Raw genomic sequence first — 21721 nt, 5'->3', positions numbered from 1 at the left:
ACTTACAGATAAGATAATATACAGGTGTGGGTTACTCAACCTCAAGGAGAGTGTTCCTGACATGTTACCTGTCCTACAGGTAAGATAATATACAGGTGTGGGTTACTCAACCTCAAGGAGAGTGTTCCTGACATGTTACCTGTCCTACAGGTAAGATAATATACAGGTGTGGTGTCACTATCACTACCTCAAAGAGAGTGTTCCCGACATGTTACCTGTCCTACAGGTAAGATAATATCCAGGTGTGGCGTCACTATCACTATCTCAAGGAGAGTGTTCCCGACATGTTACCTGTCCTACATGTAAGATAATATACAGGTGGGGGTTACACAACCTCAAGGAGAGTGTTCCTGACATGTTACCAGTCCTACAGGTAAGATAATATACAGGTGTGGTGTCACTCTCACTACCTCAAAGAGAGTGTTCCCGACATGTTACCTGTCCTACAGGTAAGATAATATACAGGTGTGGGTTACTCAACCTCAAAGAGAGCATTCTACACATGTTACCTGTCTTCCAGGTGAAAAAGTTTCAGGTATGACTTATATTACCTCAAAGACACTACCCCTAGGAGAGTGTGTCAGGCATGCTAGCTGTCTTACAGGTTGGATAATTACAGGGCTGACTTGCAATATCTGAAAGAAAGCATTCCAAAAATATTTGTGAGTTTTACATTGTATCTGAAAGTTACTGATTAGTCAAAGAAGCATGTTTTTTTTTTCAATTTTGTAAGTAATAACTGTTCAAAAACATCACTGTGATAGGTGCTGGGTAAAATGTATGTTTTATAGTAAAAAATAATTTTATAAAAGAAATTGCATAAGTAAAGTAACATCTCTGTGACAGGTACCCGGTAAGATTTATGGCGAAACAGTGCAAACTGAACGGGTCAAGTCTGACAGTGGTCAGTTTGTTCAGCAGTCACTACGACAACTGGAAAACATCGGGACGATGGACCACACAGCTGCTCATGGGCTGCTGGAAATGTTGGTTAGGTGAGTATATTGATATATCCTGATTATCTCCCTTTATCTAAATTTGTCACCTCTTTGAAATGTTGAACCATCAATGCGAGCATCATTAGGCTGTGCAGATATGATTTTCCAGGTATAGAATTAAGTTATATTGGGTATGGGTATAGCCTTCTCCCAACATCAAGAATAATTTACCAGTAGGTTATCATGTTTAAATAATTAGATCTAAAAATCATTTGATTTGTTTCTTTAAGGATTTAGTTGTGTTGTCACCATATAAATATTGGTTCACACATTCAATCTTACCTGGTAGTTGCAAAATGGAATGTTAAATGAAACTTTGAGAGTTATCGGATGCTGGATATTTAACTAGTTGTCTGATAGCTCATATTTATTTTTCAGAGATCTTCAACACATCACCAAGCTGGATGACAATACGTCTGCCTCGTCCGAGTGTATGTGCCTCTTCCTCAAGTGTCAACTCTTCCTCATCAAGGTGACCATTCCGACTTGGACTACTGACAAATTGACATTAGATACTCCAAAATCATGTACTCAAAACACTTTTGGCAAAGTAATCATCCGATGAATAAGCTTTCAAAACATATAAGAAATCGTTTTTTATGAGTTCTTTATTTTTTGAAGTCTCAGAGAAAATGTGACACAAGTTAAAGATTGAAAAGTTCTGTGTACAGGAAAACATTTGCTCAGTGAAATGGGCACCCTCCACGTGCTCAATCTATATTCCCCCTGTGTAAATTCCACCCTTCAGATGTGATTGCTACATAGGGTAAATTGTGTAAAAATATTCGCTGTTATGACCAAGTTCTCCCTTATTGTGGAGGGCGAAAAAGGCAAAAATTAAATGGAGTAATTTGATAGAAAGCTCATTAATTCAGCATTATTACATTTCATTTTAGGAACAAAATTTGTGTTAGGTTGTGTATGTAACCTAAAATTGAAGGAAAGGTTAACTCATTAACCCCTGAGGACAAATTTGAACTCTTCCAATTCAATGGTTGGAATAGTTAATTACAAAAGTTCAGGGGTGAATGAGTTTATAATCTGTAACTGCCCGATATAGGGTGGAATAATTTTTCACCAGAGAAAAGGGGAATATTGATCAAGTGGTGTAGATAGGCACAATAACCCACCAGTTTAGAGGGTAATAATAATTTGCTGGTGAAGGGGGGGGGGGGGAATAACTACAGGATTTTCAGATCGTTAAAATGTATTGAGAACGAAAAGAAACCATGCAGGAAGATAAAATAACTCTCTTTGTACAAAGTTTGAATACAATTACATGTATAAGGATTGAAATGTGTATGTAACATCTTTCCATTTGAATGTATCTTGATGATGAACTATCATTTGCTTGATATTTGTTGATTTATAGCTGATGAAACAGCAGCAGACTCTGCCAGGCAACAGCAGTGTGGCCAACGACACCATCATATCTACCACTGACAAGGTAACAATGACTTATTGTGGTGTAGTGACAGTATTTTATGCTACGATGTATCGAAGCCAGACAATAAGGGTAGCGAGTAAGTCTGAGACTACTGAAATTTGCAGCTGGACTAGTGGTTGTACAAATTGCTAGACCACTTGACTAGTCAAAATTTGATATTGCTTTCCATGTTTAATCATATTGGGCTAGTAGAAATTGTGCATGCACTAGAAAAATCGGAAACTATTAGCCTGACTTACTAGCGTTTTTTTAAAAGCTTATTTCTAGCCCTGTGTATGTATGTGACATTTGCTTAGCTATCTGTTTGTAAACATGACATGCTATTCCCCAATGGTAATGTATATTAAGTAAGTGTGGTCTATTTTATAAAAGTGGTTACCATGTAAACACGACCATGCAGTTTACTAGTGTGGTCAATATCACAAAGGTGGTAACTACGGTAACAACAAAAGGCTCGCTAAATTGAAAAATTTGTGACAAGTTTCATAAATCTCATATGAAATAGAAACTCAAGAAAGATCCTATATATAACATGCAATACTTGTTTCAAATTTCATATAATCAAGATATGTTGTTTTATTCGTGTAAAACGACAGTTTTCATGCAACCTTGAAATGTGAAAAGCCGCCATTTTGACTCCAGTGCGTAGGGCTGTAACCTCATGTACTTGTCTAGGCTTGACGTCACAATTGAAACAATGGAAACTTATTTTTAAACCAATCACAGGGCAGATAGGTCATATTACATGGGTTAATATGCAAAAAAATGACATGGGGTATATTCACTGGATAACACAGTACATTATGTGATAATGTAGGAGTAATTTGTATGTCTATATGATACAGAGATGACTAGGCCACATTAGTCGACAATACTTTTTAAAATTACACATGGAGTGACAAACTAAATTGCCGCGATAGAAAATATTATCCCTGGATGGATATTTGCTGTAGTTGTCCTTTCTTTCAGTGAAATTGATGATCTAGTTTACAGGTTTTACATGTTTTCTTGAACCTGATATTCTGAAATTATTGCAGGATTTATAGTTGAAAAATGGAGAAACAAACTTCATGTGGATACTCCTATTATGTAGTAGTTTAAAAAAAAATACACCTGTCTCTGTGATTTGTAAATGAAAGTTGGACAGTCTTTGATAATGAGGCCCTCCTTTTCTTATTAATCATAAATATTTGGTAAAAAATTTCTGTGTGACATGAACAGATCCTGAGTATGACCAAGCAGCTACAACATGTATATCTAGGACTGGGTATTACAGAACTGTCACTTGTCAGGCAAACAGAAGTCAAGGCTCGCACACTACAGACGCTGTCACGTCTCGGCGACTACCAGGAACTTACCAACGTCAGGGACCGATTCAACCGGCAGCTCAGGACTCTACACAAGTAAATCTTTTAATTAATTAGTCTACAATGGAAAATGACGAATTCATATCCCAACACATGTTACACATGAATCTTTCACAGGTAAAAAACGTAGTTTAATATCCTACACAGGTAAAATACCTAGTTTAATATCCTACACAGGTAAAATACCTAGTTTAATATCCTACACAGATAAAATACCTAGTTCAATTCTCTACACAGGTAAAATATCTAATTCAGCACTCTACACAGGTAAAATATCTAGTTCAATACCCTACACAGTTAAAATATCTAGTTCAATTCTCTACACAGGTAAAATATCTAGTTCAATTCTCTACACAGGTAAATATCTAGTTCAATTCTCTACACAGGTAAAATATCTAGTTCAAGTCAGGTTTTATTTCAGGAAGATATATAGGAGAAAACACTGAAATAATATATGACATCATGCAATATGCTGAAGAGAATGAAATACCTGATATGCTACTTTTTATTGATTTTGAGAAAGCTTTCGATTCTGTCAGTTGGGATTTTATTGATAAGGTACTTGAATTTTTTAAATTTTGGAAATAATAAAAGGAATTCAAACAGTGATAGTACTACCCAAGTAGCTGGTTTTAGAAAAGACATCTTAACAATTTCTGGAAAAAAACGACAATATGTTATAAATATGATGAAGTATGACTCTTGTTTGTATTAACACTGGATTTACAGTCAGATGTAAGGGAACATGGTTAAAACTGTATACATGTTACAGGTACATGACTTCACACCAGATCACCCCCGATCCTTTCAGTACCTATTTATTCTCTGTCCTGGACAATCTTGACTCGTGTAGTGATACAGAATTCCGCAAACATCTTCAATTCTCGCTGAAGTCTGTCAAAGCGTGTGCCTTTCCTGTGGTCAATAAGATCCGGAAAGCCAGTGTTGTGCTCCACGAACCGACGGGGACATCAGACAATCCTATAAAATTTGCTGCAGGCCTTACTTCAGCAGTGGCTGTAGAAGCCACCTTGGAGAACATACAGTCACCCTGTCATGTCAAGTTACAGGTAAAAAGTGTGAAAATGTTGTCAGCTCATTAAGAACTACTTTCATTTAAAGGTTATAGTCAATATTAATGCCAGCTGAAAGCTGTTAGTAATTGTATTCACTAATTTTATACCCCCTGCAAACAAAATTTGGGTGGGGTGTTTGGAAGGAATCAAGCTGTCCGTCTGTCTTTCCGTCCGTCTGTCTGTCCATAATACTTGTAAGCACAACTGCCCCTAAGCCCTGTGTGTGATATTTATTGTTACTTGATACAGTGAAAGTACTTCATATGTAGATCTGCATATGAAGAAAGGAATTTGCCATCTGACCATTTTTCCTTCAGTTATGTTCTTTGAAATGTTATGGTCTTTGAAATATTCTCCTTAACAGTTTGTAATTGTTTGTTGGAATATTTTGTAACATTGCCATAGAAACTACATCATATGCACATGTGAATGAAGAAAGGAATTTGTTTCCTGGAGTTCTGCTCCTGAAACCTTAGAAGTGGTATATCTTTGTGAGCTTCTCTAGTTTAATAGAACTTTTTCATCTCTAGAAACTTCAATTACTTTTATCAAAGTTCAACATACAGTTCAAATGGATGTATGTGTTGTAAATGCTTATTCAGTGAATAGATCATCCATCTGTACAGGGAGGTCAGTGGTATCCAGTGTCACAATTGATAACTCACAATAACGATGACATCAGCAATCGCCTCATGGCATTCATAGCTGATATGAACTAACTTTTTTTAGAATTTTCATGAATGAATGATTCCTAGTTTCCTAGCCGAAAATTCTAAGAAAAAAATGTCATAGTAGGGTTCCATATGTATTAGGTTTGGGCAATAATAACAATACCAATACTGGACTATTGCAATAGTTGTCTAGCAATACATATATCAAATATGATTTTAAAACGGTAATGTATTGCAATATGTTTTCAGGTAATTGCTTGATTGTACAGAAATAACATTAACCCTTTCACCACTATAGACCATAATGGACTCATCCAAATAAATATATGGAAGAGGCTATCAAAGTTAACTAGGGGTGAAAGGGTTAAGATTGAATCAATTTTATCCAAATGTATAAAACAATCATTATAAATATACTAAATTTCAAGGAGAACATTATAGTATGCTACGTTGCAATATATATTTGCTAAAAAATTGTAATATATTGCAATGTGAAAATTGCTTGAAATACCCATCCCTAATATATATCCTTTTGAAAAATTCTGTTCAGTATTTCTAAACTAGCACAAATGTGCGGCTGTGACCATTATTTTCTGTTCAGGTAAAGTATGCGGACCAACAAACACAACTGATCACGCTCAGTCCGGACGCTTTCCAGAGACTAGGTCAGCTCCGACATCGCCTACAGTCCCAGGTCCTCCTCTCCCACTCCCCTTGGTCAGGTATTAATCACATTGGCTCTTAGCTTTTTTCCGAATTAGTCAGTGATGTATTATATTTATGTTCTTAAAAAAGTGTTCACTTAATGTTTCAACAGGGAACATAGTTCATCTGTCCGCTAAAAATGATCATTTCATAATTTGTTTTTGTACAAAGTTTTAAGGGATTGTGTTCATATTCAATGGGTATTAGCTTTTATACCATTTGTTATACTCTTCTGAACTTCAGTTTTTTGCTTTTTCTTGCTAAGCTATGAGAATGGATACTGTATGAAGTAAAACCACTGATGTATGTTTGTAAATCTGAAATAACTGAGTGGGATTGAGGTTTGCTGATTCTAATTGTAATACTGTCTGATATAAAAAAAAAAATAACAAATTTCTTTAAATCGCACTCACAAAATAAAAACCTAAAACAAAAACGAAGTGAAGTAGTTTGATTTTAGTTTTGAGTTTAAAGGCTAATTTCCTGGATTTAATAAATAAAAATAAAAATATCAAGTCTATGATTGAATGAAGGATCAAAGCTGATTTGTAGATTTTTTTATGTTACAGATTCCACTCATGTTGAGATCAGTGTTGTGATGGATGTTCCATCACTTTCTGGTGACCATGGCAACAAGGAGTCTGTCATCCAGCTATGTAACCCTGTTAAAGTGTTGGTTTCCCCAAAAACTTTCAAGAGGTGAACATTGATCTGAACTTATTATGGAACACAAGTGCTGTTTTTATCAAATTTTGAAGAAACAAAGACCAGAGAATTGTCTGTAACTTACTTGATGTGGTATTGAAGCATTGATCTGGTCAAAATTTCAAAAAATAAAGACTAAACAGTTGACTTCCTACATATTATATAGCATTCAAGATTATGAACTGGCAGAAATACAGACTGGACAATCGCCTTATTTCAGTTGGCGCTTTACTATGGAGCACTAGTCATTTGGTCAAGAGATGAAAATTTAATATCTTGTGTTACACTGTAATGGTGTTTTATTCTGAATAAATTATGGTGTACAGTGTAACTGTGAAGGTCATACCAGAAACACATACGTCAGTGGTCAAGCACTCCCAAGGACAATAACTGGACAGGAGACAGTTTGTGATACGATGTTGTGACCAAGTGTTTTCAAGAATGGACAATGACCGATAGAGACTGACACACTATAAGTGTCTTGATAAGCCAATTGATTGTTTATGATTGGTCACATCAATCAAATATGGCAGATGAGTTTTTTATTATTTGTCTGTTATATTTCTAACAGTCAAACAATTATGTGTACAGCAGTTTTGGCTGTCAAATTAAATATTGGTTAATGAACATAGTTCATACAAATACAATGAAATGTGTCTTGTTATTGTGTTATTATGGATACAAGGGTCATCCTGGAATTTCAAGGGGTTACGCTCGCTTACATTCTCTGCACCACTGGAATATGTCATGACAAAGTCAAAGACTCTGTATGTGCAACCTCCTAGATGATACAAGTAGACTGGTTTGATACTTTGATGTATCAAAACAATCGTTCAGCATCATGATAGTAAACTTGACCAGCTTTTAAGTGGAGTGTCACTCTTCTGTAGTCGTCAAAAGACAGGTACCAGCGAAATATTTTTTTCCCACTTGAAACGAATCAAATACCTAACTGCGTGCATTTGATTTTGAATGGACGTACTCCAGGGCTGCAAAGACTAAGTGAGGGCAGCCCCTGGAGTTTTGAGGATGGATAAGGGTAGGGCGTTTTGTAGTTTGTACAGTGCTATGTAGCTTGGTTATGGTTGTAAATAGGATTGGTAGTACTGTTGCTGAGGAATGATTAATAGAATCTTCCCCTACCTTGAGGGTGTGACAGAGAAATCTGCAACCCGAGGGGTGATGTTTTTTGGTTGTCTTACCCAAGGAAAATCTCCAACCCGAGGGGTGATGTTTTTTGGTTGTCTAACCCGAGGCAGAGAGCCTCGGGTTAGACAACCAAAAAATATCACCCTGAGGGTTGGAGATTTCTCTGTCACACCCTCAAGGTAGGGGATGATTATTTTTCTCCCATCCCATTATTTCAGTCAGCTCCACCGACAGTAGTCTGCCATGTTTGTAAACAAAAACACATGTGGGGTATGTATATAGTCATTCACTTTTGACGACGTCACAATTACCGATGACCCATTTTAATGACGTCACAATTGAACACGTGCTAATCGGCACGAGGCTATCTCCCCCTAGGGGGTGACAAGTTGATCTTTCCCGGCTAAAACGGGAGACACACATGTGAAGGGTGGGAGAATGTGTTATCTATGCTTATCTGGTATCTGATGTTGTGGTGTTAATTACTGTCAGTTAAAGTTGAAATACACATTTGATAGCAACACAAGTAAGCTAAATGTTGACCTAGTGGTCAACAGTCATTGGTTTTAACTGTAACCTTGCTAAATGTTTGATTCAAACACAGGTACTAGTATCGTCTGCCGTTACAAACATAATATTATATTATGGATGGATTGACAGACGAAGCTAGAACCTGTGATTCAAATTGGCTCAAATGATGTGAATGATTTAACTTGCTTTTTCTGCATCAGCTTTTGTTAAAGTTGTTGGTTCATGTGTTGTAAATCATTAATGCAACTGAAAAAATTGCATTGTGATATAGATATATGGTATGGCTGTTCCCTAGTGGTCCAAATGGATGCCAGATTTGTTTGTACCTTCACATTTTAAACTTGTTTCAGGCTTGACTATATATGCTGAAATCCAAAGGTTAGAGATTTAGTGCAAGTGTTGAAATTCATTAATTTGACTTTAGTTTAGAATTATTTATAGAATGCAAATATTTGGTAAGAGAATCAAGCAAAAGATCGATGTTGAATGAAAATATAAATAAATAAAATATACCACATTTGATATAGCGCCCTATCTAGCAAGTTAAAGCCACTCTAAAGCGCTTTACATTACATATGTACATATCTCGTATCCGGTTGAAACGGTCGAACCTGTAAAGAAACGACAGGCACAAATCTGGACCGAGGCTGACCTCAGGAAAATTTGGCACATGCAGAATGAGGGGTCCAGACGTACCTGACTGAAACTAAAATGCTGACTATTGCTAGTTTGCGTTCTTTCTTTCTTAAACAATGTCATGCCACATTTAGTTTTTAAGATACTTTATGTAATTCAGTGGACGCATCATAAAGAAGGGCATAATATTCTTGATACATTATTTTTAGCTCACCTGGCCTGAAGACCCAAGTGAGCTTATGCCGTGGTGCGGTATCCTTCGTCCGTCTGTCTGCCATCCATCATGCGTCAACTTTTTACTTAGACAACTTCTTCTCAATAACCAAGAGGCCCAGGCTGATGATATATGGCCAGTAACATGCTATGATGAAGGGCTACCAAGTTTGTTCAAATGAAAGACATTTGTCCATTTTCAAGGTCACAGGGGTCAAATATAATAAATTCTTTTAACAACTTCTTTTGAATAACCAGAAGGCCTAGGGTGATGATTTTTGGCCAGTATCATGCTGGGATGAAGGGCTACCAAGTTTGTTTTAATAAATGACTTTGACTCATATTCAAGGTCACAGGTGTCAAATAAGTGTAAAACCTTTGAACAACTTCTTCTGAATAACCATGAGGCCTAGGATAATGATATTTGGCCAGTAACATGCTGGGATGAAGGGCTACCAAGTTTGTTCAAATGCATGACCTCAAATTGTTTTCAAGGTCACAGGGGTCAAATATTTGTAAAACCTTCAAACAACTTCTTCTGAATAACAAAAAAGGTCCAGGCTGATGATATTTGGCTAGTTACACATTGGGATGAAGTGTTACCAAGTTTGTTCAAATGGATGATATTCACCCATTTTCAAGGTCACAGGGGTCAAATATGTTGAAATCTTTTAATAAATTCTTTTGAATCAAACACTTTTTACATGTTGCTGAATTTTAGTCCACGTTTAAGATTACAAGTGTGAGATTAATACCAGGTGAGTAATTCAGGCCCACTAGGCCTCTTGTTTATTCTCCGAAACTGTGCATTTTTAACTCTGCTTATAGAATTTTCGAGAGTTCGTTATCGTGGAAAATTTCTGCACCACACGTACCGTTTCAACCGGGATACGGGAATGTAGCCATAGATATATAATTTATACAATTAACATATACAATGTACATGAAATTGTACGTTAATCAATACAATTTGAGGAATTTGCTGGAGCCTCCTTTTCAGGCGCTAATTACAAGCTCTATGCACTCCTTATGTGTGTATGCCTGTGTGTGTGCTGGAGATGTATTGTGTTGAAAAGTTCACTTTAATATAACCTCAATTTTTTTCGATGTGATACTGATGTTAGGTATGTAGGGTCCTTAAGGCTCAAACAGTTATGCAGGGCAGTCAAAAGAGAGAAAAGATAATTTTTCATAATGATTGGTTAATTCTGTCACTATTTCATTACATTTACTTCAAACGATCATATTCATGACTTGTATATGAGTCAATATGAGAAACATTTTTTTTTTTATAAAAAAAGAGGACAGTTCACCATTTTATCACCACAGATGTTAGCTTAAATAGGCAAAATACGCTGTCGAGCATGACACATCTCAGATGATTAAAGAATTGAATGACATTGACCACGATCTAGGAAGTGCAACTCGTTTAAAAACCGAAATCGGGAATATTTTTATGGTAGTCATATTTTACCTCACTCAAAAATTTAAATTGGGATATTTTTACAGTAATACATAGTCTTATTTGCATTTTTTTTTTAGCTCAGTTGAATAAAATTAAAGCTATTTTTGAAAAAAAAATTGCAAATATTAACCATTGTAAAAATATCCTAATTTACACTATTGAGTTTAGTTTAAACATATTTTATTGTACAAATATACAAATGGATCAGACAACGAGTTATTACAACTTAATAGAGTCCTCTCCTCAATACATATGGTAAAAATAGTGTATATGTTATTTGGGAAAGGGAAAAAGATAGGGTGGAGAAGGAAAGATGGGATGGGAGGGGGTGGTGGTGATGATGGGGAGGGGTGTTACCTAGAAAAGTAAACATGTAAACTGTGAAATCAATCCGCATTTGAATAAATTATAAATTATACAAATTTCATGACATGCATCCTGGTAGAGTAATAGAGTAACAATCACTATTGAGACCATACAGGGGACTAGACTCCATGTATCTGAAATAGAAAAGAATGTATAGTTGTGACCTAAATGTTAAAGAGTAACACAAACATTTCTTTTGTGAACATGTCTTTTTACAATGTCTCAGCATTCAAACTCAGTGGTGAATATGAGCTCTGTTGAATACATATTCAAAGATAAGCAAGGCATATTTGTTGATTGAACATTTTAATACAAGAGACAGGAAAAGGGATTTACATCAAGGGTCACCCAATTAAGTGCCCGGGGAAGGAAGAAGTGTCCATGGAGGTTTTTGTGCACCCAGGAATTTGTTATACGATTTTTTCACTTTTTTCTTCTGAATCATACAGTACATAGTGAATAAGCATTTAATAACTGATAGTCAATGGTAATCTGTATTTATATGTGATAATAAAAACAGTTTCCATAAAATTTCATATTTCATATGAATCACCAGTGATTTCCCTACAACTTAAGCAAAAAAAATGAAGATATGTACACAGTGTCAAGAAATGAATACCCAAAATACCTAACATAAGTACAGTGTAACACGTACAGAAGATAAACAATGCATTTATGTAAAAAAGACAAACAATATCTCATTAATACATAGGAAACCTAAAACAGGTTAACAACTCCTTCACCCCTGAAGACACATTAGAACTCTTCCAATTCAAAGGTTGGAATAGTTTATTATGAAATTTCAGGGGGGAATGAGTTAAGCTATTACTACATAGGAATCTAAGATAAGTTACATTGTATGTCAATAATACATAAGAAATCTATTAAAAATGTCTAGCTATTAATAAGCTGGAAAAATGTCTAGATCTAATATTTGAAATTTTCATGATGTTGCTTCGAATTTGAAAGAAAATTGGATTATTTTCATGTTTTGTTTGATGAAGTGACAAAAATTTATACTTTCATGCATGTTAACATTTTGTAAGGGATCCCTGTCTCACTGCACTGGTTTTCCCTATACACAGTAACCTCCCCTTCCTATACACAGTAACCTCCCCTTACTTTCGTTGTGGATATAACTGTTGCACAGTTGGGCCATGATACTTCTGTTGACCAGGTAGTTCACTCAGTTAGAGCGATAGTATAACAATCTGAGGTCCAGGGTTCGAATTCCGGTCTAGTCCTGCTAAAATACTTACATTCACAATAATGTAATAATTCTATTTATCTTTGTTTGTATTATCAATGAAATATTTTGAAATGAAATAGATTGAATTAAGTAATTCCAAATAACGATGACTTTGCCAAAAAATACCTGGGTCCGCACAACATCTATACTTGTATTTTGTACATTTAACTTTATAATCGATAGTATTGGGCAAATCGACTCTTGTATTGGGTCGTATTGGGTAAATCGACACTTGTTTTGGGTAGTATTGGGTTGTATTGGGTAAATCTACAACACTGTTCTTGATTATTTTTATGTTTATTTCATCTTTATTATTTTCATTAAAGTGCCACAATGTATAGCTTTCTATTCACAAATGATTTATCAAAGCTATAGTCATGCTGGCAAAGTCGGTTTTCAGTGGATAGTTTAGATATTTGTAGTGGAACGAGGATCCTTAAACGCCGTGTTATACACTCAATGGAGGTTTTATCAGCAGTGACGTCACGCTACTGCCTTTATTTGGTCGAAATGAAATGGCCATCACTTATTCAAAATATAATACAAACAGAATTTAGAAAGGATATATAAAGTAGAAAATGTTTATCCCTTAGCATTGACACAGAAAGACAAATTGGAACCACAAATTGAAGGAAAAAAACAGGAATCGAGACGATACAAAAATAAAACAAAAGCGACTAAATATACAGTTAGAATTCAAAATGAAAACCTAAACGGTGAAGTTTTAATACGTTTCTTTTGTAAACTCATTTGATTTCCGGCGTTCCTCAATGTAGTTTAGCAAACTACACAAGTCTCCGATGAATGGCAGGTGTTTAATTTGGACAGGTTGGGACTCGGTCGCTGATGTACTTTTCGATAGACTGTGTTATGGTGTCACATTCACCTTCAAAGGTCACGTTCCTCGCATTAGAGCTGGGTATCCATTTTAAGTCACACGTGCATTCAACCGGCGTGTCATGAACATAAACCTTCCGGAGGCTTGGAACCCTGCCTACTGCTTGTGGAATCGCCTGGAGCTCAGTCGATGTAATGTTGAGCTCTCGGAGTTTGACGAGATTCGTGAAGGCAGTGCTTGCTATGTACGCCAGAGGGTTTTTGGCTAGATTCAGAACCTCCAAGTGCTCGTGAGTTTGGTTTCCGTCGCTGAAGGTGAAATCGTTGCTATATATACTGTTGATGTTGTTGTCTGACAAGTCGAGGTATCTGAGGTTCCTGATGCGGAGAATGGCTTGTGGAATACGGTCAAGACTGCAGCTCCTGAGGCTGACATTGTACATGAAGCCTCGCACATACGATACCATGGCGTCGTTGATATACCACAGTCGGTTTTTGTCCATGAAGAAGTTTTCCAAGTTGGGAAATTGCCTGAGCGCGGTTGGAAAGGTGGTTAGACTGTTATTTTTCAGACTAAGTGTCTTGATTGGAGACGCACCATTGCCCTGACTGGTTCGGAAAGCACTTTCAATCAGGCCCGAATCGGCAACTTGAATATTGTCCTCAAAATAGAATTCCTCCAGGTACAGAAGTTCTTTCACAGCGAGAGGGACACTAAATACACCGGTCCTCCGAATGGTAAGCTTTTTCAGCGTCAGTTCAAATCCATGGAATGCATCGAACGGAATATTATTCATAGCTAAACCTTCAAATCTAAGACTTCCCAGCGTCTGTAAATGGTTCAGTGTTGTTGGCCATACGTTCAATCCATCATCTCCGAAGCTGAAGTCCAGGAGCGTTGCTCCCATGGCATACAGGACCGGATCAGGGACGCTTCGGACGGGGTTATGGAGGATGTTGAGGCTTGTGATATGCGGCAAGTTTATGAAGGCATCGGATGCTTCAGCGAGGTTGTTTCCCTCCAGGTTCAGTGACGTTAGATAACTTGAAACACCTGAGAAAGCGTCTTTAGCAATATTATTGATGTTGTTGTAGTCGAGCTCTATAGTGGTAACGTTGATGTTGGTGAAGGCATTGCTGGGAATCATCGTGATATTATTGTGAGACAGTCTGAGAATCGAGAATTGATTCCATCCTGTGGCGATGAATGCTGGGATTGTGCTGAGGTGTTTATTACTGCAGTCGACAACGCCGTTCTGACAGAAACATCCAAGGCCGGCCGCCTGCAGGGGACATGCGCCGTCTGTGACGTGACAGAAGGCCAAAGCCATCAGAAGGAACAAGGTCACACCCTTCTGAGAAATAGAAATATGTGTAATGGTACGTCACGACAACGAATAAAGAAGATACACATTGAAACTGAACGATTTGAATGACCCATAATTTAATTCCATTAATTCATTCTCTATTTTTTTAAACCAGTTTATTTAATCGGTTCTTAAATTGTGCCGTAGATATCATCACTTTCAGGAAAAGTTTCAGTACATAACTTTAATGATTTTTTTGAAAAATCTACATAAATTATCCAAAGTTACTACAATAGTTACAATTAATTAATTACATTTTTTTTTTAATTTTATTTTTAATTCATATTTCATGGCTGATTATTTGAACAACGATTCAAAGCCGAATCATATGAATTATGCTATGCATTCGATTAAATCGTTAACTTTATACTAGATAACAGTCTAAACAATCTTGTTGAGTATACTTGACAACGGTCTGTAAAGTCTCCTCCGGTTTAATATATAACAGAGTATGTTAAATTATTTCCAAAAGAATAGCTTTATTTGTAACATAATACGTACCATTGTTTTCTGTTGGTATGGAGTCGTTACCTACAAAATAGCATAGTGATAATCAGGATCTGTATACAATATGCATTTCTGTCATATTATGATGTGTTGTTTTACACATTTTTGTTTCCATCACCATCCATTATGTTATCTCTAATCATTTTTTTTCAGGTTGGTAAGTATGGTTTTTGAAAAGTTCTTTTTGCACAACCAATAAGAGTTTCTAAGTGACGTTTCGATGACTGGAACGGTTGTACACACTTTCACCTTCATCAGACAAATGACCAGTGAAGCGTATGCACACAAAAGTGTAAAACGTGTACGATGTTGATTCGGCTACGCTGTAAGTGTATGCACAATTCCGTCTTTGCGTATTGCAGAGTTATCTTCTCTTGGAAGCAGGTATTGATTGTTACGTCACTTGTTTGTGAGAGTAACGTCATCAATTTTTGAGAAAACGACGCAATTTTCTCACACAAACCAATGACGTAACAATCAACACCTGCTCTCAAGAGAAGATAACTCTGCAATACGCAAAGACGGAATAGTTGTGATATCGATTCAGCTACGCTTTGTTTAATACTCGGTCATAGATGTCCGTTATGTTGTATTGCTTATGATTTATGATGGGGAAAAAATATAACGAGTTTTATTAATTTATATTGATACTCCGTTTCATTAAAACTATCAATCACTCTTTATAAATTACAATACATTCAGCCTATCTAGAGAATTATAAACTCACCTTCAATATTGTTTTCGTTTAATATCTGTGTTTGTATACGTGTTTACTTTCGAAGTAGATCAAACCAAAAGTATTACAAAAATATTGATATGAACATAATTGTACAATCCATATCTGCATAACTATTTAGAAATAAGCAATATGACAAGTTGTCCTGGTGGGGTTGAAGCCAGTGGTTCTTTAACATGGGTCTGCCCAAAACTGACTGAAATATTTATACCATAGAAATTAAGACAGATGTATAGAATTCCGAAGTATCTTTTATTAGCTCACCTGTCCCGAAGGGCCAAGTGAGCTTATGTCATGGTGCGGCGTCAGTCGTCCGTCCGGCGTCAATATTTTACTTTAAACATTTTTTTCTTAATAACAAAAATGCCTAGGGTGCTGACATTTGGCCAGAAGCAAACTGGGATAAAGGGCTATCGTTCAAATAAAAAAAACTTTACCAATTTTCAAGGGCACAGGGGTCAAATATGTAAAAAAAAAATTTTTTTAAACAACTCTTCTGAATAACCAAAAGGCCCAGGATGATGATATTTGGCCAGTAGCATGCTGGGATGAAGGACTCTCAATTTTGTTCAAATGAATGACCTTTACCCATATTCAAGGTCACAGGAGTCAAATATGTTAAAAACTTTAAACAACTTCTGTTGAATAACTCAGATGCCCATGGTGATCATATTTGGTCAGTAGCATGCTGGGGTGAAGGGCCACCACTTTTGTTGAAATTAATGACCTTCACTTAAATTCAAGGTCACATGGGTCAATTGTTTAAAAAAAACCACTTTTAAACAACTTATTCTGAATAACCATGATGCCCATAATGTTGATATTTAGCCAGTAGCATGCTTAGATGAAGGGCTATCAAGCCGTTTCATTTGAATGACCTTGACCCACTTTGGAGGTCACATTTACTCTTAAACATTTTTAAACATTCAAATGACCTGATTTCAATAAACAAAAGGATAGGGTGGTGATGTTTATCAAGTTGCATCCTGAGATAAAGGGGTATAAGATTTCTTCAACATAATGACCTTGTTCGTCTTTCAAGGACACATGGGTGAGATGTTTTTAAATCTTTTAACTGATTCTTTTGAATGATTTATAGTCATAAATACTGTAGCTTTAGTTAAGATAACTTTTAAGGTTACAAGTGTGAGATGTATACCAGGTGAGCGATGCAGGCCCATTGGGCCTCTTGTTTTAAGTTCGGTGTGGGGTTCATTTTGAGTTAGATAGGATTTGATTAATTAAAAAACTTTCTCTAATCTATGTGTCTCATAATTCAGTATGCAGTATGAGTAATCTGACGGTATGTTGCTACCAAATATGAAAATCGCTTGATAATATGACAATGCAATTTTGAAAAATAAAATACTGTACTTAAGGAAAAATCCGAATATTGTTTGTCAGCTGTCACCATTAACATTTATTAAATCAACACATAAAGGCTTCATAAACCAAGGCATAAAATAAAAAAAAGAACATCATATCCCACGCCCTCAACTTAAAAATGACATCATATTCCATGACATCAACACAAAATGACGGCATATACCACGGCGTCAACGCTAGCGACTAAAAATTATTCTGCACTGTCAACACAAAAGGATTTAATATATCATGGTCGCCATATAGCATAACAGAATATAACACGGCCTCAACACGACAAGACATCATAATATGGCGTTAACGCTAGCGAAAACAAATAAACCGCAGTGTCAGAACACATGGACCGAATGAATCATAGCCACCATACAGTATAACAGAATATAACACGGCCTCAACACAAGACATCATAATATGGCGTTAACGCTAGCGAAAACAAATAAACCACATTATCAGAACACATGGACCGAATATATCATAGCCGCCATATAGCATAACTGTATATAACACGGTCTCAACACGACAAGACATCATAATATGGCGTTAACGCTAGCGAAAACAAATAAACCGCATTGTCAGAACACATGGACCGAATGAATCATAGCCACCATACAGTATAACAGAATATAACACGGCCTCAACACGACAAGACATTATACCATATAATATACTGAAATACCACACAAGAACCAAATAGCCGCCATAAACGATTTGTAAACCCGGGCTTCAACACCCAAGGACAAACAATTTACACGGCCTCAACACAAGGACAACATATATCACAGTGTTAAAACACAGGAAACATTATTTATTAAACTTTCTAACAAACTAGTTTGCATGCACAAATGATACTGGACGTTTTAAAACTAACAAAAAAATTGTAATCTGACTGGTTCCTTGTGACAGATCAGTATACAAGATAAAAAGGACCAAATTTCTAAATACTGAATCACCTAATCCTGACTGAACCACCTAATCCTGAACTTTTGTCATGCAGGGCAAGCATGCGCATCAATCATGATCAAGTGCATTCGCGAAGTTTCAGGGATTACGCTCTCTAACGCTATAACTGTTTCTACCACAATATGCTGAGGTTATTCCACTCTCAGATCATTGTATAAACATGCAGACTGTTGAATAAATCTGAGTGATATACCACACGTGGTATATGACCTTCCGTAGTTTTGATTGGTCGAGAAGATGAACTTTGACCGGACGATTTTTTTCACGCGCATTTTGCCGCGTGCTGTTTTGTTTACGTCGTCTGCTGTCAACATCCGGCAAATGTTGGTGACTTTTGTGAGGTTATGCGATGGGAAAAGTTTTTTTAAGGCAATACCAAAAGAAGATGATGCTTAAAGATTTGATCGCTAGTTTCAGGCAAAATTGCTACAGACGCTCGATATCGTTTCGACGCCATATCGTCACGTGTCCAGGCCTAGGTCGTGAAACCCAGAGACGTAATATACCAATATATGTCTCTGTGAAACCCAAACAAGATCTGTAACAGTGTCGGAAAATATTTCGTTCTCCCCATGTCCAGTCATCAATATTTGGAGGGCCTGTCTATGGCGGAACTCTCACTATAAACGTCAACCATAGGACCTCACGAAGAAACGTCCCAGGCCTATGGTTTTGGACATTGACAGGGATTAGTTCGTCTTCATCACTTGGCGGGAGGCAGACTTCGTCCGATATGCTTACGCGCATATAGTCCGTGGTTAATTTATATTAATTAATGCAATATTGCATACTCTCAATATTTAAAGTCTTTCATCTATTTATTTTTTCACGAAGTTGTTGCTGAAACATTCATTTTAAAAATTATTAAATTTGTAAAAAAAAAGTCATTTTTGCATATTAATGACTTTTTTACATATGGGTCATATCACTACGCCAGCCTTTTCAACAAAATGTGTGTATGCTATTCAAATCAGGATATACTCCGAAACAGATCACACGACTTGTGGTTGTTGAGTATGGTATTTATTTCACACTCGTTGGTTAATTTTCAAAAGTTACAGAAAGACACTCGCTAAAGCTCGTATCTTTTGTAACTTTTGAAAATGAACTAACTCGAGTGAAATAAATACCAACCTCTATAACTCCTGCTACTTCGAGAATGAAACTGTTGACTTCTTCCAAGGCTCATGCTAAAATGTTCGAATAATGAACAAGTGCATTCTCGAAGTTTCAGGGATTACGCTCACGTACGTCATAAGTGTAACTCCTGAAATTTCGAGGATGAAACAGATGACGTCTTCCAAGTCTCATGATGTAGAATGTTAGTACAGTCTGTTTATTCACGATTAACTGTTTAAGTAAATGTGCGGTTTTACAAATACAAGATAAAATATTCTCGTTGTCATTTCCGAGGTCAATATCATATACCTGTTCCTCAGTGTAATACTTAATTCAATGTAGCAGGTATTGACGGAGTACAAAAATAGCCAGTTCAGTAACATATCAAGGCATCTTTCGACTCGGTAAAATAAAGAAGTTCTACTTCTCATCGTCTCAGATATCAAACACTAACAATGAACCGGAACCATTTGTCAAGCTATTGATATCACCTATATCATACATGTATCTTACAGTAACATAATGTTGTTGTCTCGATTACAAATATAGGTTTTACGTTTGCAATAATTGACAAGAATTGTCTGCAAATAATATAACGACTATGTTGAGAACCAACGCGTGCAATAAAACTACGAAACTTTTGATCAAGGCGTGCAGTATCTGAATAATTCAAGGTTGAAATGTTGAACTCCCGTTAATTAAAATTTCAATCCAGTTTGTAGAGGTATATTGTGTCCAATTCCTGCTATAAATCTTGATATTTTCTTTTAAAACTTGTCAGGGGGAAAAAAAAAAAAAAAAAACCCTAATATTTACCCTTTGTAAGGATGCGATAAAGAGTTTTTGATACGGAATGATTATACTCGCGATACCAGCTCGACAAATTAATTTCAAAGAAAATGTAAAAATAAAGAAAAAAAAATCATTTTAAATACATGAAGTACGTTCGTCATAACACTTACAAACATATGCATATATACAACGGATGTTGTTTTATAAAAATCTCACTATAAATATAAAAAGACAAAAAAGCCTACAAAAACTATGGCCAATTTGACTAGGCTTACATTAGGTAAATACTTTAAATAAGTCAGCAAATTTGAGGAGTAAGTTTGTATTTATGGCCTCAGTTAACGTTTAATTGTATTTAATTCTAGTTTCTTGAATAAATGGTGAACAACAATATGTATATACCAATGTTAAGTTGTGAATAGAAATAGAAATACTCACGTTACACTCTGGATCATACAGTTACTGCATAAAAATAAAAACGTGGTGATCGAATGCTCTGCCACGAACCTTGTAGCGCCTCTCCGCCGGACAGCTTCTACATGTTCTTGGGAAGGTCGGTGTAATAGAGACACGTGACCAGATAGTTGAGTTGTGAAGCTCCTTTACTGTTTTTTATTTGACAGAAGAATTACTCTGCTATCAATATCCTGTTGTGTTCGTGCACACCACTTTTTTTATCGCTAAGTGTCTAAAATATGTATTTAAACATCAATACTAGACATTTTTGTCGCCTCTTTACGCTTCAGTTAATACTGATCAGCTATCAAACACGAAAGGAAAGTACACTCCTGAAATACATATTGTATAAATTATATCCAATTGTTTACTGAACTAAAGTTATTGGGGCCTATAAGTTAGCACGTTATAGTTTGCGGGAGAGTCACAGGCTAAATAAGTTAACTCAAAAAAAGAGGGGAGAGGGAGGTGTTTGAAGCAAAATTACGACAGTAATGAGTTGGATGTGCTTATCGGCAAAATATTTATGTTCATTCTCACACACTGACCTCAGTAAAAGACTTAACATGGTATGTTATGTGAATAGAAGCACTACATTACAACTTAAAAACTAAATAAATATTCACAGAAAACTATGTGAGAACAACAAGCAACACATTTCAAAATGTTTCCCTCTTTATTACTCCCCATATAAATGTACGATATCAAAGGAACGTTTATTTTATAACAATTCTCACACATATGCATATGTCAAATAAGAAATGATTTCCTTTTTTCTTATCTACATTCGAACAACCAGTGTCCGTCATGTTAATTAATATAATACATCAGCAACGTCACTGAATAACAAATAAAAACACATAGTCGAGACGAGAAGAACAGCAACAGGAAGCGAAAGACAACAAAACAAAGGGTCAGACATCATGTATATGTAGGTACATTACAAAGGGTCAAACATCATGCATATGTAGGTACATTACAAATGG

The 21721-nt window shown here is 36.0% G+C and overlaps 2 protein-coding genes across 2 annotated transcripts in view; one reads left to right on the top strand and one right to left on the bottom strand.

Moving 5' to 3' along the window:
• The window catches only part of LOC110462496 (integrator complex subunit 4-like), a 17682-nt gene extending 10072 nt beyond the window's left edge, over window positions 1–7610 (top strand). The window contains exons 10-14 of the mRNA XM_021516462.1: window positions 2371–2445; window positions 3667–3848; window positions 4585–4882; window positions 6161–6281; window positions 6834–7610. Of these exons, the coding sequence (XP_021372137.1) occupies window positions 2371–2445; window positions 3667–3848; window positions 4585–4882; window positions 6161–6281; window positions 6834–6967 (810 nt within the window). The 3' untranslated portion in view covers window positions 6968–7610. The remainder of the gene's footprint in view (window positions 1–2370; window positions 2446–3666; window positions 3849–4584; window positions 4883–6160; window positions 6282–6833) is intronic.
• A 4008-nt stretch (window positions 7611–11618) lies between these two features.
• LOC110462509 (leucine-rich repeat protein soc-2 homolog) lies at window positions 11619–20833 on the bottom strand. Its single transcript, XM_021516482.1, has 3 exons — window positions 20718–20833; window positions 15284–15313; window positions 11619–14770 (listed from the first exon to the last, which is right to left on the bottom strand). The coding sequence occupies exons 2-3, from the start codon at window positions 15284–15286 to the stop codon at window positions 13394–13396; spliced, it is 1380 nt and encodes a 459-aa protein (XP_021372157.1). The 5' UTR covers window positions 15287–15313; window positions 20718–20833; the 3' UTR covers window positions 11619–13393.
• Window positions 20834–21721: the final 888 nt, after the last annotated feature.

This window comes from Mizuhopecten yessoensis, unplaced genomic scaffold, assembly GCF_002113885.1.
Source record: "Mizuhopecten yessoensis strain PY_sf001 unplaced genomic scaffold, ASM211388v2 scaffold10797, whole genome shotgun sequence".
Classification (NCBI taxonomy): Eukaryota; Metazoa; Mollusca; class Bivalvia; order Pectinida; family Pectinidae; genus Mizuhopecten; species Mizuhopecten yessoensis.
The sequence above is the reverse complement of the archived record's forward strand: the minus strand, read 5'-3'. Positions and strand labels throughout refer to the sequence as shown.